At 45.6% G+C, this 24,664-nt stretch overlaps 1 protein-coding gene across 18 annotated transcripts in view; it reads left to right on the top strand.

Annotated features, from left to right (window-relative positions):
* The window catches only part of RERE (arginine-glutamic acid dipeptide repeats), a 416,635-nt gene that overhangs the window by 354,237 nt on the left and 37,734 nt on the right, over positions 1–24,664 (top strand). For 12 of the 18 annotated variants that reach the window (XM_086344298.1, XM_086344290.1, XM_086344292.1 and 9 more), the window contains one exon: positions 5,395–5,475. The exons of 1 other annotated variant lie outside the window; for it this stretch is intronic. In XM_086344298.1, coding sequence (XP_086200424.1) covers positions 5,395–5,475 — 81 coding nt within the window. Of the gene's footprint in view, positions 1–3,615; positions 4,024–4,053; positions 4,322–4,427; positions 4,684–4,708; positions 4,784–4,814; positions 4,980–5,394; positions 5,476–24,664 lie in introns of those variants that run through there. 5 more of the 18 variants (XM_086344304.1, XM_086344305.1, XM_086344306.1 and 2 more) reach the window with 5 other exon arrangements.

Below are 24,664 nucleotides of genomic sequence, written 5' to 3'. Positions count from 1 at the left end.
CCCCTGGAGGAGGGCATGGCAACCCACTCCAGTATTCTTGCCTGGAGAATCCCCATGGACAGAGGATCCTGGCGGGCTACAGTCCATCAGATCATAAAAGAATTGGACACAACTTAGCAACTAAACAACAACCAGAGCTTATATGTAGTAACTTCTGATGGTGATATGAAATTTCAGCTCAGTAATAGAAAACTGTGGCAGTGTGTCTAAAATCTGGAGTGTAAATCATTATGTAACATGACAGAAGTGCTAATGATCATACAACGGCAGTCACATCACAGTGTATAAACGTGTCAGATTAATGTGTTGTACACCTTGTAACAGGATGATGCATGTCAAAATATATTTCAGTAAACAATATAAAATCAAAATTGAAACACAGTCACAAACTTAGTTGTAAAACAAAGCAAAGAACAAATTCCTTGCCATAAATAAACCTGTATTTATATTTGGATCTCATCTGGCTTTGGGGATTGAGACATAGAAGAGGACTTGTTCTGTGCTCTGAAGGAACATACCAGGTTGACTGGAAACAAACAGCACCAGAGAAATCAGGGCCAACAGCCCAAGAACCTCGGCTCATGGATATGTGAATGGCTGGACTGCAAGCCTGTGGCACATAAGCAGGGCTGCCTGGCACATGGGGCGGTGACCCAGCCACAGTGCCTGCCTGTTAAATGAACAGTCTTCGTTCTCGTTCACCTTTGACATCTTAGCATTCCAGCATCTATTCACCATCAGGGACAGAACAGCTAATGGAGAGGGATGTAACTGATGAGGCCGGTTGACTAGACCTTGAATTTAAGCACTGGAAATGTGGAATTTCAGCTCAACTGCTAGAATGCTGTTAAGAAGCAGACTGTGTCTGTGAACTTTCCTTTAGAGGCCTCTAGCACCTATAAGTCGATCACGTTAATTATGAAATTCAAATCTCAAAAGCTTCGAGGTCTTTATTTGCAGAGAGATGAGTTAATAGAGGGGAGACTGCAGCGTCAGTAGCCTGTTTAACATACTGACTGACCTATTCTAATCATTGACTGCTCTGAGTGGGTTGGCTTTGTTTCGATTTTAAAGGCTACTCTACATTTCTGGTAAACCACAAGGTAAAGGCTGGTCTCTGAGAAGCAGATGTTTTGTCAGTTCTGAGGCCTTGTGGCTTTCCATAGAGAAGTAACAGTACAGGCCACACGAAGCTTTTACTTCCTTTTTTTAAAAAAAAAAAGGGGCCAATGGTGCTTTGCGCTTGATAGCATAGTGCTTGATATACATTGACAGCAGTGGTCTGTGTTTACCACCAGATGTCAGATCCATATTTCTGGAAGTAGTTAGTTTGAAATGTCTATAAGACAAGTGTTCCCCGTGGGCTTGGACCATAGATTTAGCCTTAGAAATAGTGGTGAGAATCTTGGATGGTATTTAGAGCCAAAGGAACAGTGGAAATCGTATTGGGAGGGAGTTTAGAGAACAGGAACCCTGAAACAAAGCCTTGGGAAGACTCAGATTTCTAGAGGTTGAGTAGGGTTAGGGTTAAGGTGAAATGAGGAAAAAGAGCAGAGTTTGGTGTCATGGAACCAATAAAATAAAAACTCTGTTACCAAAGTTCAAAACGGACCATTTGGCACTGAACAGTCTGGTTCCACCGTGACCACCCTAGCTCAGGCCCCTGTCATCTCATGGTTTCACTTGTGTATTAAACACTTGGGAGTTCCACCCGCCTAATGCTCTAGGGAGGCAGGGTGGTATAAGATTCCATTCCTGTCTTTTCAGAGCTTATAGACTATGAGTATACGAGCCTTTAGACAAATAAACACCAAGTGAATCATCAGGGAGATAGTTGGAGAAGTCTCATTTTGGAGTGGGAGGGGTTTGAGCTTAAGTTTGAGGTGAACTGGAGGTAGGCTGTGGAGAGAAGTATTAAAGGTACCGCAGTCAGAGCTCAGACTAGGATGGTGGCAGCGTTGGCTAGGTGGCATTAGTGGATGTCTGTGTGGTAAGGTAGGCTGGGGCGGGGTCCTGGTGCACCTGCATTTGAGAATGCAGGTCTCAGGGGTTAAACATCCCCCCTTTCCTGAAGAGGTCCAAGAGCTAGTTTTAGTGCTCAAGGGCATGATGGTACAGGACTCATGATGGAATATGTGGTCTTGGCAGAGCCTCGTAAGTGGCCTGATGGGAGAGATGGATTCATAGACTGGCACATAGGAAAGAAGGGGAAGGTTTTGGCCTGGGACTGGTGCTTGTATGGGTGGGAAAGGAGGGCACGGAAGACCTTTCTTTGGAAGAACAGCGAGGACTGGGTTTGATCTGGGGGGAAACAGGAAGGGCAGAGTCACAGATGATGGTGCCATGACTGAAAATGGATTCTCTGTAGACCCTTAGCCCTCTTTACTGAGACTGTGGCAGTGACGTGGGGCATGGATTTCAGAGCCCGGGTTTGGAATTCTGCCTTTACCGCAGAGGAGTTGGGTGACCTTGGTCTGCCTGCTTAACTGACAGTGCCTCAGCTTCCTTGTTGGTAAAATGGAGATGATAACAGTACTTCCTTGTAGGGTATAAGGACTCTGAGGCTCCAGGCACACAGTAGGTATTTAACAGCTATGTTCAGGAGATTATAACAAGTAGAAGACTTAGGGTCTGACCTCAAGTTTGTGGAAGCCCCTTCCCTGCTCTTCCTGATTCAGCCTTTCTCAGGTGCTCCTTCGCTTGGCCGACTTCTCCCAGCGAACCTGTTGTGTATCCTCTGGCATTGGGCCCTCCTTCGGATTGCATGACCCTGCCATTCTACCACCTCTTTCATGCCAGAGCCCACCTCAGCTTTCTGTAGACTCTGTCTGTTACCACTTCCCACTGTGCCCCTGTCTTTTCTGGAGGCCCTTCCCACCCTTCCACACCAGCAAATGCTCTGCTCTTCGAGATCTGACCTCAGTGACCATGACAGTCTGTCCCTCCTCTCGGCTTCCTTGCAGCACTGGTGAGCTGCCATTCACTACTTCATGCTTGGCTTCCCTGAGACTCAGATCATTCTCTAATCTAATAACCTGGCACACATTTATCTTTCCTGCTAAAGATGAATTCATTTGACTAAAGGTCCATGACTGCCTGTTTGTTATTATTTAAAAAATTCCTCCCAGTGTTAGGTGCTCACTAAATACTCAACTCCTGAAAGTAGATTAAGAAGTTAATTCCGAAGGCTGAAGTTGAGTTCAGGTCATCCCAAGCTCACACTGGGTTCCCCCACCAGCCTCTCCAACTGCAGTGCAGCCAGTCTGTCCCTAAGGCCTGTCGCAAGCCGCCCCACCCCTGGTGCAGTTGCTATCCAGTCTTCTCATGGAACGGTCACACCGGCACTTCTCTGCTGGCCTCACAGTGGCCTAGAAGGCTCTGCAGCCTGGCCCTCTCCTGCCTCTTCAGTCTTATCTGTGGCACTGTACTTTGCACACCCTGTCCTCCTTGCAGTTCCCAGAATGATCCCTGTGCCCTGCTGGCAGTCCCACTAGAGCCCACCGGCAGGCTGCTGCTTTTCCTGTCACTTCCTCTAAAACACCCACTGAGTGAGTGCTTCCTCCTCCTGGCCCCACCTCCAGCCCTTTGTTCCTCTGTGGCTTCTCTTTGGGGCCCAGAGATTGGTGTGTTTACCTGTTTGCCAGCCTGGCTTCTTGAGGGCAGGCGGTCTCATTCCTCTCCAGATCCCAAAGGAGATCCTCTGCACTTAAGCCCAGGAGGCGTGCTGAGCATGCGGATGACACTTGTTTCAAGAAACAAGGGTCACTCTTCTTCAGACTAGAAAAGAGCTGGCTGCTTTCTTGTGCCTTGACAGATTGTTCCTTTTGAACTATACGAATTATGTTGAAAACTGACAGTGATGAGTCATATCTTAGAAAGGGGTGAAATCTGAAAATGCAGAGCCTCCAGGAATGGAGTAGGAGGTTGCAGATCGGTCTTGCAGGCCAAGTCTGGTTCTTCGCTGAATTTGCCCGGCTGGTCTCCACCGCGGGGAGTGGGAGGGACGCTCCTCCCGGTGGGCAGGTGATTTATTGGCTGGGAAGCTTCCGCGGTGACTTAGTTGTGAAACGGCGCCCTGCGAGGTGCCGGCTAACGCCTGGGCCGGAGGGATCGCGGGAGTCCTCGGGGCCAGCCCCCAGCTTCGCAGCCCGGGGGGCGACGGGCGTGCGCCGCTGACTCGGCCCACCCGGGGGAAGCCCAGGGACTGAGCGGCCCGGGAGGGGCCCCGAGCGCCCTCTCCTCGTGCCCGCCGCGGCGGGGAGGAAGTTTCCGTGCTCCGCCGCCCGGGTCGGATCCCGCTGTTTGGAAGGAAGAAACCAAGGTACTGCGCAGGGGCTCCGCACGGAGCCTCGGGGCGGGGGCCAGAGCCGGGCCGGCGGGCGGCGCGGCGATCCAGGCCGCCTTTTGCAGCCGCCCGCGGCCGCGCCGGGCTCTGCGCGCCGCTCCGGCCTCCTCCCCCGGCGGCGGCGGCGGCCTCAGCCCCGCGCCCCCCGCGCCCCGCGCCGCGCGGCCCCGCCGCGGTCACACGCCGAGCCGCCCGGCCGCCTCCGCCCTGCGCTTTGTGGAGCACGAGCCGAGTGACAGGCGCGGCCTCTCGCCGCCGGGACCCGGAGCGCAGCCGGCCGCGGCCCCAGTACCTGTGGCTGCCGGCGTCGGGGCGCGGGACCCGGCTTCTCGCCCGAGGTGGGGGCTGGGGAGCCGGCAGGGCCCGACTGCGGCGGGGAGGGGCTGCTCGGGAGGAATGGGGCAAAGTGAAAGTCCCGGACCGCTGAGGAAATGAGGGGTAGGGGGGCCGGGAGGGGGCAGGGGTTCTGGTGGCTCGGTTTCTAGTGCCCAAGACGGCTGGGCAGGTCGGCGGGGTCCGGGGTCCGGGGTCCGGGGTCCGGGCCCCGGTGGTCTTCCGCCGCGCTGGTGAATTCCTGGGATTAACGAAAGGCCTTTTAACCCTCTAGAGTGCCCTTCTGGAGGAAAGTCTCCAGGTTTGGTTGTGTTTCCCTTTTCTGCTCGACAGTCTGGGAAGCTTCGTTCTCAGGTGGAGACCACTTGTGCTGCTTGATTAAGAAACCCGGAGCGTATTTATACCTCCGTTGTTTATACCTCCGCGGACCGCTGCGGAGACTGGAGGCACCCAGGGCATAGATCGCCTTTGGCCTCAGACATAGGATGTCCTCCTAGACCTGTCTGGTGTGCGGGACCGGGGACCGGATGGAGGCTGTCGGGGGCCTGCGGGGCAGGGGGGTCCCAGCTGTGCCGCCGAAATATTCCCCCAGCGCAGTCAACATTCCCGCTCAGACTTCTTTGCGGTTGTTGTTCTGCTGATTGCAGATTGCTTTGCTGACATCCTGTTTTGTTTTTGGTTTTTACATCCCATTTGTTGTTTCTTTTTTATCACAGAAACGCTTCGTTAAGGGGCTTAGGCAGTACGGCAAGAACTTCTTCAGAATTAGAAAGGAGCTGCTTCCCAATAAGGAAACAGTGAGTACAATTGGACTTTATGTAACTTGATTTTTTTCCTCTTCGCTCTTGCTGCTTCTCCGCACTTGATCTTATGAAATGGTTTCCTTTAACCCTGTGTTGTGCTTGGACTCAGGCGGTCTCTAGGATCCTATTCAATTTACTTCACTTTCGGTTTTCGCTCACGATTCTAGATAGTAAAGTGACAGATTATGCTTACCCTCACCCCACCCCCCAAGAAAGTGGATTTCAGAACCGAAGGATCTCTGGCATTAGAGGGTTGGTGGGGGAGGGGAGCCTAGGGTGTTGGGAAGTTAACATCTAATTTTAAATACAGTGGCTGAAATAGAAAATACCATTTATTACGAGTTTGGATTTGGTTATTATCAAAAGTCATCAACAAATAATAGAGCTAAGAGGTTTGTAGCTCAGTATACTTTAAATTCTCATGGGACTTTTATTTAGTTAACGTTGGTGTGTTTTGAGTAGTTTTAACTAATTTTCAAGCCCTAAAAGTTTGTACTTTTTTTAAGTGTGTACTTTTTATTGGAGAGATATCAAGGGTCCTATAAATTGCTTGAAATGAGGCTTTAAAAAATTCCTTTGGTACTTCACAAAGCTGAGAGTCAGATCTGATGACGGCTCTTGCTAAATTTGGGGGGAAGTGGGTTTGCTGAGAAATCTTGGGAGTGAAGTTACGTGAAGAGAATACCACTTCAATTAAAATAAATAAATAAATTTTAAAATTAAAAAAAAGAATGCCAGTAGGAGATTCGTTCAGTCTTACCTGGCTGTACCTGTAATTTCCTACAGGTGGTATTGGAGGAGAGTTGGGGAACCCTTGGCTAAGCCAAGGAGTAGGGGAGACTGGAAGTGAAGTAGGGCCAGCCTCATCAGTGTCTATGGGCCCTAGAAGTGACTTCAGGACCTAGGGATGGGAGGTGAATATTTAGGCTTTGAGCTGCTGCTTTCCCCAAACCCTCCAGCCCCACCCGCTGCTTTTGGGAGTGGAAGGAAGAGACTGTTCTGGGAGCAACATCCATGCCAAAAGCTGTGGGGCAGTTTGGATTTTGGTTTCCTAGTTGAGTATTGTTTATTGATTTCCTCTTATTCAATTTTCATTCTTTTCACTTTTTTTTTTTTAAACAAAATGTTTCTGGACATGGTTTCTGTACAACACCTTATGAACAGCTCATAATAGGGAAGAAGGTTCTGAGATTTCAGGTATAGCCTCATGTATATTCGTTTGTGGTTTGCATTCATCAATCAGAATTAGATGAAACTTTCAATATTTATTATACATCTGAATATGCTGAGATAGGTCATTTTGAGGATAGTGGAAAAAAGCTGTTTATGGACAATAAAATACGAGATGAATCTATATAATCAACTTACATTTTACTTTTTCCAGAACAGATTGGAAAAAGGTATTTAATGTGGATCTATGAATGAAATACTTTTATGTTTTCTGAGGATTTCAGTTATTTGAAGTAAAAACTAAAAAGACTTTACCCAAGTACAGGAATTTTGGTTTGGCCAGATTGGAATGAAAATAAGAGATCATTGAGGAGATAGATCTGAGCTGATGTGAAGGCCCAGATTATGACCTTTCAGCCTGAGTTTTCTCTCTCCTTGTGCTCTGCGAAAAAAGTTTAAAATCATGAAAAATTTGATACATTATCCCTTGACAATTATTTTATTTCTCTCAAAAAATAAACTTAATAGCAAGATTAAGCATTGAGTCTAAAAGCTAGTGTCTAACATTTGGAAATGCCAAACAATTTGCATTTTATCTCCCTTGAGGAAAGGGAGCTGCATGACCTTTAACCTAGGGAAGGGTCTTCTGATCTGTGTTTCCTCCTGCTTTTGGTTGGCCCTTCTTCTTACTGGTGATGTCTGACTCAGAGTTGTGAGAACAGCTACCTTCTTAGCAGGTTTTCTGGTCTTCTCCAGGTGCCTCTTTCCTGAGACCCTTCCCCATCACTTCTCTGCCACCCCTGTTTCCCAGCCACGTGGCTCCTTACCTCCCACCTCCTCTGGCACCCAGCAGTCTTCCTGTTTCCAGCCTCTGTCTCTGGGCACCATCATGGGAGAGTCATTTGCAGGACTGGATAATGGATTAGGGCTGACACTGGCAAACCATTCCTAGTGTCCTGCTGGCTTTTGCATGCAATTAGAGGTTGGTAGTAGGATAAATCTAAGTATTCTAGTCAGCTGCAAGAGGCACATATCTTGTATTTTCCTTAGTTATCAACATGGCCACACTAGTCAGCTAATCATTCACAACACATAGGGAGGGGAGGGCAAAGGTTATTTTTTCATTTTTGCTGCAGTAGAAGAGAAAATTTTCAGATATGTGTTCTTGGTTCAGGTAGAAATCTTCATATGGTCATTCCTTTTAAAAAGGTGTGTGTATGTGTGTGTAGCGAATCTTGCTAATCTAGATACTTTCCATATTCTGTTCTATTTACCAGAATTATTAACTCATTTCTTTGCTATTCTCAACTGACTGGAAACTTCAGAAGGGTGTCAGCATCCAAAAGAACACGCCTGATTGGGCATGGGCGCAGGGTCAGCAGACCTGTGTTCTATTCTTGGCCTTACTGGTAACTATAGTACTTGATGATCTCTAACTGAGCAGTCTGCTTTGAGTTGTTCATTGGAAGGTTCAAATCCTGTGAGGTCAAATCCTGACCAGGCCTTGGAATTATTTTTTTCTAAAATGATGTGTCTTTGCATGAGAATTTTACAGGCATTCTAATCTCTATAAAATGTTTGCACATCTTTGGCTGTTGCTGTGCCAGAGACCAGTCATCTGCCCCTTAACCTGGCACAGGGTCTTATGCAGATTACTCAGCCTCTCTATCCTTGATTGTCTGTGTCTGTAAAATGGGCTGATGCTTCTGCCCCTAGAATTGTTTGGAGAATTTACATGAGATAACGTCTATAAAGGGTGCATGAAAACATTTGAAAACAATTGTTCTTCCTGTCTACCCCCAATTAAGTAGCTGAATACTATGAAAAGTACAGACTTGTTTTCTTCTTGTAAACATCAGATCAGATCAGATCAGTCGCTCAGTCGTGTCCGACTCTTTGCGACCCCATGAATCGCAGCACACCAGGCCTCCCTGTCCATCACCAGCTCCTGGAGTTCACTGAGACTCACGTCCATCGAGTCAGTGATGCCATCCAGCCATCTCATCCTCTGTCGTCCCCTTCTCCTCCTGCCCCCAATCCCTCCCAGCATCAGAGTCTTTCTTGTAAACATATTGAACCTATATAAAATGAAGTTATCTGTTTTTCATTCATCTGTCTTATAGAAAAGCGCTTTAATTGAAAACCAGTGTGTGGATGGCACAACCTGGTTAAAAGGGTGTAAGTCCTCCGTCTTGGAGCTTCGTTGAGGAGCGTTTCATCCCCACCAGGCCATTCGGTGTCGTCACGCATTCAGAGCTTGCTGGTGGTCATGATCAGCTTCCCCAGCTCTTTTGGTTTCTGGTGTTGATTACTCAGGAGCTAAATCTGGCTTTTCTCTGAACACTGCTGCCCACTGAAGTGGGAATAGTGGCTGTGATTGTGGAAAACCAACTGTTTATAGAGGCTTAGTTGAGTGGGTGTTACATGTTAACCTCATGGTTCGCAGGAGAATAATTGCAGTAGTTTAGCATCACAGTCATGCAAATATCCTGTAGCTTCTTTCTTCCAGTTCTTGCTTTCTCTAGAACTGTTTGCCTCCCTCAATGTGCTTATGGAATGTATATAAGTAGTAAAATATGGTAAGGAATTTTTGCTGAGCATCTCAGTTTCCCCTTGGCTGTATGCCTCTTCTCTCTCAACATACTGTTTGGTCTAAACAACATCAGAGTCTAGGGTATAAGTACATTTGTGTAAATCACAGCAAGTGCCCCACTGCTGAGCTTCTGAGAAATGGATGGGTAACAAGGCCTCTTTTCTTCTTTAAGCACTGCCGTGTCATCGTTGGATTGATGAATCACATGACCTTTGATGCTAATGTAATGACTGAAGACCAAGGTCTCTTGTTGAGACCTAATAGAGTTGAATCTTAATTACTAGGAGAGGAATCCATGTTGTATATAATACAAAATATTAGGTGGTCCCAAAATAATTTTTTGTTTGATTTTTTACACATTGTAGTTTTCTTCAAAATCATGAGATGATTACCCAGGTGACAGTGACATATACATGTATCTTCTTTCATGCTGAGCACATCCCTTTGTTTGAACCCAGGACTTTATGTGTCTGACATATGGGTGGTTGTCCCTGGAGTCCTGGCTGGCCTTTGTGTAAAGCTCTACCTGCTGTTGGAGTGGACAGGTTCAGCCAGCATTGCATCTAGACAGGGAGGGAGCGCTAACTTAGTGACCTGTCTCTGCTGCAGCCGACTTTACTGAGAAGACAGTTTGATCCACCCTGACTTGGTAGAGAGAAGAGGTGACTCCAGAGGATTATTGGCCTCTGGACAGAGAAGGGAACAAGTACATGCTCTTGACTGTCTTTCTCATCTCTTGAGTTTTATTTTTGAGTACCTCACCCAACAGAGATGAAGTTCGTGTTGTTTGTCAACCCAGTCACTGGTACATTAAAATTTACTATACCAGAAATTCATTTTCATCCACTTTCCATTTTCAAAGCTAGCTAAATATTCTGTGTAGTTCAATTTTAGAAAGTTTTGTATACCACTGAGCATGGTGGTGGTGAGATGTCTGTGAAGAGAAGCAAAGAGCCTGCACTGCAGCAGGAAAGGTGAGCCATGTGCATGGTTGGCAGTTTGTGCTCAGGGCCCTGGTGGAGGGCCAGGCCCCGCAGGGACCATGGGGGCTGGGGGTTTCTGGGAGGCTAATTGGAGGATGTGGTATTTGAACTGAGCTTTGAAGGAAGGATACAGGCCGAGGTTGGGAGGATGGAGGAAAAGCGACTTTGCAGCTGTAGGAAATATCATGAGCAAAGGCATGGAGACAGGAAATTGCAAAACGTGCGCAGCAAGTCCATGAGTGCTGTTGAGAATGCTGCATGAGCTGATGCCATGGCACGTGAGCCAGAATTATGGCTTGGAGGTGAAGCGAGGGGAAACTTGCACTTTTCCCAAAGAGTGAAATCTGGGGACCCACCGAAGGATTCTGAGAAAAGAGGTGAGAGAGCATGGGAGCTGAGCATTCTCTAGCAGCAGTACCAAGAAGGTGGAGACCAGAGAGGAAGGTTCTTGCTAATTCAGTGTAGTAGTAGGACAGAAAGTGGGGAGCCAAAAATGGTTTGTAAACGTGGAAGACTTTTATCTGGACTTTCTCTATTGAAAACTTACTGGGTTTGTTTTTTTTTGTTTGTTTGTTTTTGCTGATTTTTTTTTTTGAAGGGGACTAAAGGGCCAGCTGGTTTTGATGCTTTGAATTTTTTTAACCTTGGGTGAGAGGATGAAAAGTATTGGAGATTTAAAATTTTAATTTGAGAAATAATATGAAAAATCAACCATCTTTCTCAGCCGCATTTCTGAGAATGAATTCTACTGTGTGTGTGCTTAACTTCTGAACGTTAAGTTGTTCCATTCTTCAGGCAAAGTATCTTTTGCATAGAGCACATTCCCTCAGCAAAGAAGAACGACTTTTGAGAAAGGGCTGTAAGATGGAGTAATTGGGATTCTGTTAATACTAAGAGGTTAAAACTGACTGTAGTATTTAAATACGAGCGTTCAGCATGAAGTTTTATTTAACTTCAGGTTATAACCTTAGATAAACAATTTTCTAGCCTCATTAATGCTTAATCTAATGTTATATAACAAAGTGTGGACTTCCTGAATCGGTTGATACTGTTGAGGACATAAATGTGTTATAGCCGCATAACATACTTGGTTGTAAGCCAGAGATCTCTGACTGCAAATGCTGTGTATGCTTGCTGCTCTCAGTGTGGTCCTCAGACCAGTGTTGTCCTCATCACCTGGAGCTTGTTAAAATTGCAGCCTCACAGCCTCCTGTCCCTTTCTATTGAAGCAGAATCTGCATTGTAATGAGCGTCCCAGGTGATTCGAATGCGAAGTAAAGTTCAGGAAGCCCTGCTGTTTACAGTGATGAGGCCCTGCAGAATCTCAATCCTATCTGTTAGATTCATTCTTAAAATAATGTTCTTTTCATTCTGTTAAAACTAGATTATTTCACTGTTAAGTAGAGCTTGATTTCCCTTTTCAAAGGATTGTAAAGTATTTCAAGGTATTTGGGAACTTCCTGGGTGGTCCAGTGGCTAAGACTCCCAGTGCTGGGGGCCAGAGTTTGAACCGTGGTCAAGGACCTAGATCTCTCACTTGCACAACTAAGAGTTCACATGCCACAACTAAAGATCCAGCCTGCCTCACCTAAGACCTGGTGCAACCAAACAAACTAATTTTAAAAATGAAAAGTATCTGGGCTTATTTTCATTATCAGTAATATTATTTCCTGATATAGCTTCCCTCTTCCCATCTTCCAATTTTTTCCTCTAGAAACACAATTGTAACTCATGCCATATTTCCTCTATTTCTTTATTTGGTTGGGGGGCTGCATCTTGCTGCCTGTGGGATTTTAGTTCCCTGAGCAGGGATTCAACCCAGCCCACAGCAGTGAAAGCACTGATTCCTAACCAGTGGACCTTCAGGGAAGTCTTGATGCCATGTTTCATATAAACACTGTTGTCTCCTTTATCTTTTGACATGCAGCCATAGTGAGTTAGGCAGAGTAACCCCTACTTGTTTCAAATAGAAACCTTTTTGTTTGAAAGGATGACCATTGCCTATTAATATGATGTTTGCATGTTTAATACTACAGTGTTTTTAGGTGTTTCTTTCGCTGGAACCCCAATATATGAAGGAGAAACATAAATGTTTTGAAAGGTTGGCAGGAAGTGGGTGTGAGGACTGACATGTGCCATACCTTTCTTTCCCTTAATAAGTTGTCCTGGGGTAGACACACATAGTTGGGATTTTCCGTTCAAGGCAGAAGTGATCTCCCATACAAACAGGCACTGCAACGTGGCAGCAAGTACTTCGATCCTACAGTTGTTCCCATTAAAATGGAGCAGAGCCTATTCGTTGAGAGTCTAGACTATATGGATACTGGTCTGGGCAGTTTTGACTAGGGAAATCTGAGGGAGAGTGGCTGATGCCCTTGTGTGAGTGAAATTTTCTTGTAAGAAACTTTTGCTGTTGATGTTGTAGGGGAAGGGAGGTCTATGAAAATTAGACGAGTTTTAAATTTTTATTTACTTATTTTTAGAGTAATTATTTTTAGTTTTTTTGGAATCGGTTTTATGTGGCATCATGTTAAACAGATTATATCAAAACTCCCAGAGAATTATATGACTTTAAACCAAGGGCCTTGGATATTTGCTGTTCCCAGTGTAAACATCTTAGCCTGGTCTTTGGAACTATTAGGACTGGTGGGAATGGCATGAGAGTGCTTCAATTTCATGGGATCTATCGCTTGTAGAAACTGCACTCAAATGAAAAACACCATGGACTTCTGATGTAATTGAACACAGTGTTGCTTGTAAGCATCAGTTGTTCATTTGCTGTTGGCATTTGCTGACATATATTTCTTATGATTTGGTGGATTTTGGTTACCTGGTGACCTTTAAAGATGAAAACATTTGTGACTTTTAAGGCCTAAATAGACTCATTTATTTATTATCTAGTAAAGCAAATGGAAGGTTTGAAATGGTCTTTAAGAAGACTTTAAAGTTGTGATTATAGTCAGTGTGTTTATCTCCTTGGAGCTCATGTTTTATATTTTAAGTGGATTTTTTTTTAAGCCTTAATAGAACGTGACCTCATCCTAACTTTGAAAATCCAGTTTGCTGATGCTTTTTAAAAAATAAATCTTGTCTGTTAAAAAGTGACATTAAAAATAAGTTTTAAAATTATCAGCAATCATAATTCTTAAATAATTGGGTTTTTTGATTCATTTTAATCTTACCTGAAATTATGCCAATGAGTAATACTCAGGAAAATAGAGTAAAAATTAATTGTGTTGTTTTGAAATGTGATGCAAAGCCTTCACCTTGGTCTCATTCACAGCTGCTCACCAGTGGTGGGCAGGATACCTCGCCCTTGAAAAACGTTTTCTGTTGTGTGTAATTTGAAAGCCAATTGTATTATGGAAATAGTAAAGGCAAGCACGAGAGACTTGCTTGGGACACTAAGATTCCATTAAGCTCTGTTTTCTTTTGGAGATGTTTAATTTTTAAGTTTCCATTTTAATGACCTTTGTTATTTGTCCACTTTGGAAATACGATTCTTCTGTTCAAATCCTTTTGAATCCTCTATATGGTGGCACTGTAATTCCCAGGATTTGGCCTGAGGAGACTGAACTACCCTCACAAGTTGGCAAGATTAAGAGTGTTTGGAGAGAAGGTTTTTGGGGAACCTTGGTACCCAAGACCTGTGTGCTGTGGGATATCTGGGATGCATGAACGGATGCTTGCCCTACTGCAATTCACAGCCTAGTGAAGAGGTTGGAGGCTTTGTGTTCTTTCCTGGAAGGTTCTGGGGCTGCTGTCACCGCCAGGATCCTGAGCTTGGTTGTGGGGTTCTGCCTGGGGTTCACGTCTGCAAAACCCACATGGGCCTCTTTCTCTGTGGGCTGGCGGCTGTTACCCGAAGAGCCCAACTTCTCTCAGCGAAATTATGTCTTTCTGTCCTTTAAAAATGCTCATTTCTTCTGTTTTAATTTTGGCCTGTAGACTCTGCTCCTTTTTTCTCTGATGCATTTCTCTTCTGCACATATACATGCATCTGTATATTTATATAGAATGTAAGGCCTTCTGGGCAGGGATCTCATTTTAATACCTCTTTATTCACCTTTAGTGCCCTATAACAGGCCCTGATTTAATATTTATTCAAGATGAAGTGTGTGTGGGTATTTCACACATATGTGAATGTTGGGATAGAAATGCATTGTGTGTGTACCTATGTCTTAAAAGCTTAAAAGCCCTCAATGTATTAAAGGAAAAGTCCTCCTTATCTTTTGCTCTTTGTGTTGGTTTTCATGATCTGCTTAGATGCTCTTTTAAAGACCGGGTGAACCCTGGACATCCCAGGCCTTCCACCATGTAAGGGACAGGAATCCTTATTAACTCTGTCCCAGGATAGTAAGCCTGTGGCTCAGGGTTCACTGTGCACATTGGACTTCCTGTTCTGTTTATCACGGGCAGTAAATCACCTCTACTATTTGCACAGCAGTTCTGTTTTCTAGATTATTTATAAGATTGAAACCCATTGTTTATTTTTCTCAGCAGGTTTATTGAGCGAGTCAAGAATAAAATATTGTCTTAAGCAGTAGAGTAAGCCATTAGCCAATTGCAGCTTGGCTTCAAAACGTAGAGTGTGTGCCTGTGTGTATTTGTGCATGTGTGTCTGTGCGTGTGTGTGTGTGTGTGTACTGGAGGTGAGAGCCAAGTGAGGTGGAGGAGGTTCAGTGTTGCCAGATCTTTGCAGCTTTGCAAGGTTCTTGTGACTGTTTGTGGATTTATTTTTTTCTTCCTTTTAGTCAGTTAGTGAGTCACCATCATATGCTATTTTATTATCTTGAGAACAGTCTGGAATTTTTATCCTGTGTCTTTGCCGTATGAGTGAAACACCACTGGGGATGTTTTGAACAGTATTAAGTTGAAGTTTTTCCTGTGATGTTTGGTTATGTATTTTCAGCTGCAGCTATTGTCTCTTTTGTTCCCAAGTGCAAGAGTTTGGATTTTTCTTGAGTTTGGCAAGAAATGGTGACTTTGGTGTGTTTGATTATTTTCGAGGGCTGGAAGCAGTGTAGGTCCCTTGCCTCTGGGATTTGGTGATTTTTGATTTAGGCACATGCCTCCTAACATCAGAACTCAGTTCATTTTCCCACAAATGCTCTGTTTGGGGAATGTGTTAATGAGGTACATTGAGCCAGGTCAGAGGTTTGTAGCCTTGAGTTGTTGAGAGAGGTGTTTAAGTTTTGGAGGGAAAATATGGAACTTGTGTGATAACTGAATTCAAAAGGAAATCAGTCCTGTGAATCTGTAACTACACCAGCAGCAGAATAAAACCGGCAGCAAGTGAACTGCAGACATTCTGGAGAATATGGGATAAAAAGCAAAACATAACTTTTTTTTGGCTACACTGTAAGGTTTACAGTTCCTTGACCAGGGATCTTAGTTCCTTGACCAGGGAGTGAACCCAGGCTCTGTCCTAACCACTGGACTGCCAGGGAATTCCCAAAACTTTTAAAATAAATTTCTACATTTGCTTTGTCCTCTGGGCTGAAATTTACTTACCAAAACTTGAAGCCCTATTTTTGGTCTAAGCCTGTCAGGTGACTCAGGAGAAGTCTGTGTTTCTCTGACCATATGATGTCTACCAGATGTTTAGACAGAATGATCCAGTTAAAGGACAGAGTGATTCTTGAACAGCCATCTTGTATTCATATTAAAGTGCACAAATTTGAAATTAAAGAGAATGCACCCTTGTCCAGTCTGTTTGTCTTTTAGACTCGGACCAAAGCATACTGTTTTCTCTTGTACTGTGTTCTGTTCTAATCACTGATTTCCCAAATGCTGTGTCTATAAATACCTAACATTGTTACCACATTTTTCTAGAAATCGGTGACTTCCGATGTCTAGGTAGTGAGAATGTATACAGTTTGTGGTTTACTCCTCACACAGTTGATCATCCTGTTCCGCCAGCTTCCTGGGTGTCAGGAGGAGATGAGGGCAGGGTTTCTGCTCCGTCCTGGTGGTCGCTCCCACCATAGTGCATGTCAGTGTGAACCCCAGTGCTAGCCTGCATGCTGTGGACCATGCGTGGTGCCACAGGAAGAGCATGCCTCCTGGAAGATGTGCCTGGAGGGCTGGAAGCTGTGCCTGGAGGGCTGGAAGCTGTTTGAGGGTTAGGTGTTTTAAATATTGAAAAACTTGTTTGAAATGTCTTGCCAGAGGAAGTCCTTGAAGTATCCTTGCTGAGGAATTTTCCAAATACCAAGTCTCTCTGCAGCATTCCCAAAGACTGCACTTCACTGCTCCTGAGAGCCCAGTGACAGTGGACCCTTTAAATGCAGATTACGGTGGTTTTGGACTGCAAGGAGATCCAACCAGTCCATTCTGAAGGAGATCAGCCCTGGGATTTCTTTGGAAGGAATGATGCTAAAGCTGAAACTCCAGTACTTTGGCCACCTCATGCAAAGAGTTGACTCATTGGAAAACACTCTGATGCCGGGAGGGATTGGGGGCAGGAGGAGAAGGGGATGACAGAGGATGAGATGGCTGGATGGCATCACTGACTCGATGGACGTGAGTCTGGGTGAACTCCAGGAGTTGGTGATGGACAGGGAGGCCTGGCGTGCTGCGATTCATGGGGTCGCAAAGAGTCGGCCGCGACTGCGCCTGAACTGAACTGATCATTTGTAACGCCTTCCTTTTATTGAGCAGGAATCAGGATCGCTTTACCTCCTGGAGGTTGACCCTCCCTCACAGAGGGCTCTCAGATGGGTCAGGGCTCCAGACTGCAAGTTGGGTCCACCCCATACCTTGGGTACTCAGCTTAGGGAGCTAAGGCGGTGCCCTGTCTTTGCCCAGCCGCCCTTTCCCCCGCGGGGGGGCCCCCCCTTCCCTGGGCCCCACCCCTTCCTCACCTGGCCCCTCCCTCTTGCCCGGAGGCAGGTACCTGTGCTTATTTCAGGGCACACTTCCTAGCGTAACAGAAAGCCACATTGCAGGCTTTGTTTAGTCTGTTGAGTTATACACATCTTGAGGTTAGCATCTTTACCCTGGCTCTCATTTCCCACAATGAGAAGGTGTTAAGATGACCTGATACATTAGTGCATACTAAGACCAACCATCAGCAAGGCCATTTTAACACCCACAGTAAACTTGAGTAGAGTTGTCCAGTAACAAACCACAGCATAACCATGCATGAAGCTGTAGGCTCTTCTCTTGTGGGAAAAACCATTAGCTTCAATCATGGCCCCAGATCCCACCGCAGGAACCTATCAGCACTACCCTTCAAGTGTAGTACCCCTCAAATGAACTACCCCTCAAGCCCATTCCTGCATGTTTGGTAAACCGTGGCTGGAGATGAAATAGCAGGCCTTGAGCAGACAGACCTAGGGGTTGAAAGCAAAGCTGAAGGTCTCCCCGGTCCCTCCAGGGAATAAAGCCTGGAAGGGGCTGTTTGTGCACTAAACTGCCAGCCCTGTTTCAAGGTAAATTATTGCTCTGGTGAGTGCTATCCATTCTCCATATTGGACTTTCTGATTTTCATTGAGCCTTTCCCCTCCCCAGACCCCTTCCCCCTCTTTTCAGATTGGTTGGTGGGGATGGTTTAGTCCCCTTGTCCTGTCTGACTCTTGCAACCCCATGGACTGTATCCTGCCAGGTTCCTCTGTCCTTGGGATTTTCCAGTCAAGAATACTGGAGTGTGAGGCCATTTTCTTCTCCAGGGGATCTTCCTGACCCAGGGATGGAACTGAGGTCTCCTGCATTGCAGGCAGATTCCTTACTGACTGAGCCACCAGGGAAGCCAGGTTGATTGGGGCACACCCCAACAGTGTGCTCCATGGTGAGTGCACCCCGACCCCAGGGTGACAGCCTCATCTGTTGTAATCTGCTAACCCAGTCTAAGTAAGAAGCCAGCATTTTGATCTGTTCACTTCTGCTGCATCACCGACTCAGTGGACATGAATTTGAGCAAACTCCGGGAGATAGTAGAGGACAGGGAAGCCTGGCAAGTTGCAGTCCGTGGGGTCACAGAGTCAACTAGACATGACTTAGCGACAGAACAGCAACAACAACAAGGTCTGTCATTCGGCTTCACAGCCCGTCTCTTGGATAAACACAGATCCTTAGGTATCAGGTTGACCATTTCCTGTTCTCAGATGCTGTAGTCCTGTACTCCCCCTGCTGGTTTTGAGACAGGTGATGCTTCTTAAGAAATGTAATGGGCTCCGCACTGAAGATGACATGGTCCGTTTCCCGGGCCTTAAGCTGTGAATGTAGCACAGGAAAAGCAAGAGAACTCCCTCTGGCTATGGGAAAGTTCCTGCAGTTTCTTAGGCAGGGCTAGCCAGGAATAGATGTGGTAGAGATTGCTCTGCCTCACATCCCGCTCCTAAAATACTACCAGACCCTGTAGCTGGTTTGGGGGCGTTTCTCTGTTTGTTTTTCTGCTCACTTCTTGTCTTCCTTCACTGCACCCCCCGCCTTCAGCCCAGCCCCACCTCCCCCCAGCACTCTTCTGGAGTCATTTTTTTATAGCACACATAACCTTTAAGCCAGAAAGAAAGTGTTGCTTATAACAGAATTAATCTCTTTCCTGCTTTTATTTTGAAAAGTCCTCCCTGTTGTTTAATGTGGAGGATATTCGTGCTGAAAGCCTGTTCCAAGTAGGCATTCGTGCATCCCAGAGGAACTTTTGATTTATTTCCTTAACTCTGCCCTCCTTTCTCTGTGGTTCAGAAACCTTTAATGGTCTGTGAAGCTCTGAGACTTCAGTGCGGAACAGTAGTTGGTTTAAGAGCCCCTCCCACTGTATAAAGGCCTGCCGGTTTCCACACGCTGAGTTTTTGACTCCCTGAAAGGCTGACCTCTCACAAATTTTGGTTCTACAGCGAGGTGTCCTGGGTTGGGGCCTTGGTAATGCTTTTGATTTTTTTTTTTTTTCCCCTTCTCTCCCTGTTTGAAAAGTTGTGATGAAAATTCCGGGCTCTTGGCCAGCCTGTGGGATGTGCTGCAGTAGGAATGTTTCTGGTGCCCTTTGTTACGGTTCAGCTTTGATTAGGTTTATTTCCCGTAAGCTTGATTTTTGTCCCCACTCCCCTCCCCTTTTTATGGCTAAGAAGGTTAACTTAGCCAAGGTTAAGCATTTTATTGCACAAGCTGCTGCAGCCTTTGCTGGGTCACCGTGCCAGGCTTCTGTGAAGAAAGAGACCTGGGGAAGCAACCTTTCCCTCCATGTTTCCGTTTCTTCCTCTCAAGACTTCTCCCAAGCCTTCTCCTTTTAACTCCTGCTTTCAAGTATGCAAGCTCTGTCGGTCCCCCCGCCTTCTGCCCCTGTTTCTTCTACTCCGGGTGTTCCAGGAAGCCATGGTTCAACTTGTCTTGAGATTTTGTTAAGCTGAAAATCATGGTTGGCCTCTCTGGGGTTTCTGTCAGGTGTGGGGGGAGGAGGCCCCCAGAGCAGCAGTCAACAGACAGTCCTTTGATCCTCCTTGTGGTTCTCCGTTTCAAAAGGAAGAAGTGGCTGCAGCTTTAGTGCCCCTGTGACTGTGGATTTATAGCTCTTTTCATCCTTACAAATGAGAGCACTTTACAGACATCGTTGCTTGGCTCCCCCCATTACCCCTGCTGGGGAGGGGGGGCTGCGGTGTTGCTGGAGGGAAGGAAACTGAGGCGCCCCCACTCCAGGGGGGCCTCGCAGGCAGGGAGGGGGTTGGGGTGAGCCCAGGGTAGAGCCTTGGTGGTATGGGTGCTTGCCTTTGGGGCCATGGTTGCTTTTTATAGGAGGAAAGGGAGACTTTATTACCATAGAGGAGCTTTATTCACAGCAGGGTTCCTTGGCCAGCCTGCAGTGGTGAAGCATGGGGACCTGAAATCCCCCTGTGTCCGGGAGTGGCTGGCATGCAGCCCTGGGTGAGCTGGCGCCAGCCCTGTGCTGGAGGCGCTCTTTGATCACTGCCCCAGAATGTGCTCAGTCTCTTTCTCTTGGGAAAAATTTGGTCCTGCTTCCCTCTGGGTTAGGTCCTGGGAGCCTGTCGGTCCTGTCACAGGAGAAGGTGGAGCTTGCTCACGGCCACACAGCTTCATCTTTTCCAGACTCTGCACTGAACCCGTGTGAGCCTGTGTCTAGCTCACCCTGGTCCCCCTAGACTCCGCAGACAGCACCCCCAGACAGGCCCCTCCTGATCAGGAACTTGCCATTAGTGTAGCGCTTACCACCAGCGTCACTGTTGCCCCGCTTTGATAAAGTCCGTTTGTGAGGCTTAGCTTTTGTGTCTAAGTGTCTCTGGAGCTAATGGACGGCTGTGTAGGGTGATTGTGTTTCTCTTCATCCTTCTCCCAGAGTCCTGTGAACTTGTTCTTGCTCGAGCTGAAAATTTGGCCTAAAGTTATATATGTAAACAATACCTCTTAGATTTTTAAAGAATCTATTTGGACTAAAAGGAATAGAAATCTCCAACTATTCTAATTATTCCCAGCTCTTCCTTTCTTCTCTCAGACACACAGTTTTTTAAACTGCAGTATCACATATATAAAATGTTAGGGTTATTCCATGCACAGTTCCCTCTTAAACCTTTTAGTTTGAATTAATTTCAAACTTCCAAAGAAAGATTGCAAGAATAATATCAAGAATTCCCATATATCCTTAACCCAGATTCCCCAGATGTTAACATTTTACTGCATCGCTTTCAACTCTGCCTTTTTCATTCTTCCTTTAAAAGCCTGTGTGGTTTTTTCACCCTGAGCTATTTGAGGGTAAGTTGCAGACCTGTTGCCCCCTTTCTCTGACAATGCCTTATAGCACCCTCAGGATTTGTAGAAAGGATATTAACTGCCTGCTTCCCCACCCAGGCCAGACCCTCCTTCCCGCTTCTGCAATGGAAGGACCCATAGGTTATACACTTTGAGGCAGGCAAGAGGTTCTGCTTAAGATGTGTTCATTTTTGAGTAACCTGTGTGTGCTGGTGTCAATAACTTTAAAAAAGGGCCCAGTTTCTCACTTCATAAATAGAAACAAAACGTTCTGATTACTCATCAGAACTGAACAGTGTATTAAAGCTCTACATGGTGATCCAGCAGGATATATCCAGGAATGCAAGGATAGTTTCACCTCAGTTACGTACCGCTGCATGATGTAGCTCCCCACCCAGACTTGGTGGTTTAAAACAGCCGTTGGACTGTGTTCGTGGGTCCTGTGGTTCAGCAGACTGTGAGGGTGATCGTCTTTGCTCTGTGCTTTCTGAGCCTTCAGCTGGGAAGACACAGATGGCTAGGGGTGATGCTGGGAGCTCACAGCTCATCCTGGCTGTGATGACAGAATTGTCTCTGAGGCTGGGCTTGGTGGCTACCATCAGCGGGAGTATCTCTGTGGTTATACTGGGCTTGGGCTTCTTGCAACGTGCTGGCTGGCTCTTCAGGAAAGCGAGGCAGTTACATGGCCTTTTCTGACATTGATTTAGATGTCCTGTCATCATTTCTACCACATTATATTGGTTACAAACAAATTACTGAGGCCAACTCAGATTCAGAAGAGGAAAATTAGACTCTCTTTTGATGGAAGAGTGACAGAGTCACCGTCAAGAAGAGCATGTGGGCTGGGAGATACAATAGTGGTGTAAAAAGGCATGCAGTAAATTGTAACGTTCTGCATAGTAACAACTCTTGGCATCCGGGGAGACAGGTGACCCTTGAACAGTGGGGAGATGGTTAGGGGCAGCAACCCTCCTCGCAGTGGAAAATTTGCATATAACTTACAGTTAGTCCTCCATGTGCACAGTTCCTCTCCATCTGTGGACTGAGCCACTCTCAAATGATGTTGTACTGTAATATTTACTGTGGAAAAAATCCCATGTATGTGACTCCGTGTACTTCAAACTCATGTTGTTCAGGGGTCAACTGTAGTAAGAAATCTTAATCTCAAAAGGAGTACCTACCAAATACTTAATTAAGCATCATATTTAAAGGTGATAATTTTATAAGTACTTCATTTAAAATAAAGATGCTCAAACTGTCATCACTAAGATGAGAAGTGTACTCAAATTTGTATATAATGTCATCAGACAAAGTGTACAAGACACCTAGACACAAGGAATAGAAGAAACAAAACTGTGATTTGCAGCTGATACGTTTAACTGCATCAAAAAGCTAGACTTAATTATAGAACAAATGAAAATAGAGGGGAACTGCTATAGTTAAAAGATCAAAATCATCCATGTTCCTGTGGACCAACAATAACCAAGTAGAAAACGTAATAGACTAAAAATACCAATGTCAGTATCAATACCAAGCTCAATATGAAAAAGCAACCCAATCAAAAAATGAGCAGAAGAGCTCAATAGACACTTCTCTGAAGAAGACATACAGATGACCAACAGGCACATGAAAAGATACTTAACATTGCTAATTATTAGAGAAATACAAATCAAAACTAAAATGAAATATCATCTCACACCAGTCAGAATGGCCATCATCAGAAAGTCTACAAATAATAGATGCTGGAGAGGGTATGAATAAAAGGGAACTCTCTTACATTGTTGATGGGAATGTAAATTGGTGTAGCCACTATGGAGAACAGTATGGAGGTTCCTTAAAAAGCTGAAAATAGCTACCATATGATCCAGCAGTCCTATTCCTGGGCATATATCCAGAAAAAGCAGAAACACTAATTTGGAAAGATACTGCTGCTACTGCTAAGTCGCTTCAGTCGTGTCCAACTCTGTGCGACCCCATAGACGGCAGTCCACCAGGCTCCGCTGTCCCTGGGGTTCTCCAGGCAAGAACACTGGAGTGGGTTGCCATTTCCTTCTCCAATGCATGAAAGTGAAAAGTGAAAGTGAAGTCGCTCAGTTGTGTCCGACTCGCAGCGACCCCATGGACTGCAGCCTACCAGGCTCCTGCACCCATGGGATTTTCCAGGCAAGAGTACTGGAGTGGGTTGCCATTGCCTTCTCCTTTGAAAAGATAAGCGCACCCCAATACTCAGAGTAGCACTGTTTACAATAGGCAAGATATGGGAGCATCCCGTGTGCCCATTGCCAGATGAACAGATAATGGATGTGGTATGCACACACACAGTGGAATAGTACTCAGCCATAAAAAAGAATACTGTTTGCTGCAACATGGATGGACCTAGAGATTGTCATATAAGTGAAGTAAATCAGACAGAAAGGGAAATATCATATGATCTCTGTTAAGAAATCTAAAAACTGATACAAATGAAGTTATTTACAAAACAGAACCAGCCTCACAGACACAGAAGACAAATTTATGATACCAGAGAGGAAATGTGGCTTGGGTGGAGATAAATTAGGAATTTGAGATTAACAGGTGCACACCCCTATATATAAAATAGATAACCAACAAGGACCTGCTGTATAGGAGGATGTGGTTCCTATGCCCTCTCCCTCCTTTGAGCCCCCGTAGAATTATGTGCCCCTCTTAGGGCATATGTCTGGCTCTGTTTGGTCTTACAGAATTCAGCCTTCTTTTTTGGATTGAACTCTTGAAGGCCAGGACTGTCTAGCTCTTATGTATTTGTCTCTGTCCTATTGTCTTGCACATAGTTGCTCGAGAAATAGCTAATACTGCCTTGAAGGCTGAGATCAGTCTTTTTGAAGATCAGTATGAATTAGAGAACAAAGAGCCTGAAATAAGAAAGGACAAATTTCAGAAGGTTGTGAGGATGGAAATGTGCATGTTGAAGTTAGTGGATAGTGTTCAGGGAAGATGGAAAGACCTGAAGACCCAGGAACTGATCACGTGAGGGAGAAAGGCGATAAACGTCAAAGGACCACGAGTCCCCATGGCTTAGAGGACTGTGTGTGTTAGTTGCTCAGACGTATCTGAGTCTATGTGACTCCAGGGACTGTAGGGCCGTCAGGCTCCTCTATCCATGGGATTTCCCAGGCAAGAAATCCTGGTTGGTCATTGTCCATGTCTTTGTGACCCCCATGGACTGTAGCACACCAGACCTCTCTGTCCTTAACTATTTCCGGGAGTTTGCTCAAAATCACATCCATTGAGTTGGTGATGGCATCCAACCTTCTCATCCTCTGTCGTCCCCCCCCCCCCCGCCCTTCTCCTTCCCTCAGTCTTTTCCAGCATCAGGATCTTTTCCAATGAGTCAGCTCTTTATATTAGGTGGCCAAATCTTGGAGCTTCGGCTCCAATGAATGAATTCATTCCAATGAATATTCAGGGTAGATTTCCTTTAGGATTAACTGGTTTGATCTTGCTGTCAAGAGGATTCTTGTAAGTCTTGTCCAGCACCACAATTCAGAAGCATCGTTTCTTCCACACTAACCCTTCCTTATGGTCCAGCTCTCACATCCCATACATGACCACTGGAAAAACTAACTTTGATTATACAGGCTTAACTTTGATTTATACATGTCTGTTTAGGTTTGTCATAGCTTTTCTTCCAAGAAGCAGTTGTCTTAATTTTGTGGCTGCAGTCACCGTCCCAAGAGATTTCTTGGAGCCCAAGAAA

The sequence above is a fragment of the Bos grunniens genome, chromosome 16 (genome assembly GCF_055505025.1).
Source record: "Bos grunniens cultivar Pamir isolate PY7600 chromosome 16, Bosgru_T2T1.0, whole genome shotgun sequence".
NCBI lineage: Eukaryota > Metazoa > Chordata > Mammalia > Artiodactyla > Bovidae > Bos > Bos grunniens.
The sequence above is the reverse complement of the archived record's forward strand: the minus strand, read 5'-3'. Positions and strand labels throughout refer to the sequence as shown.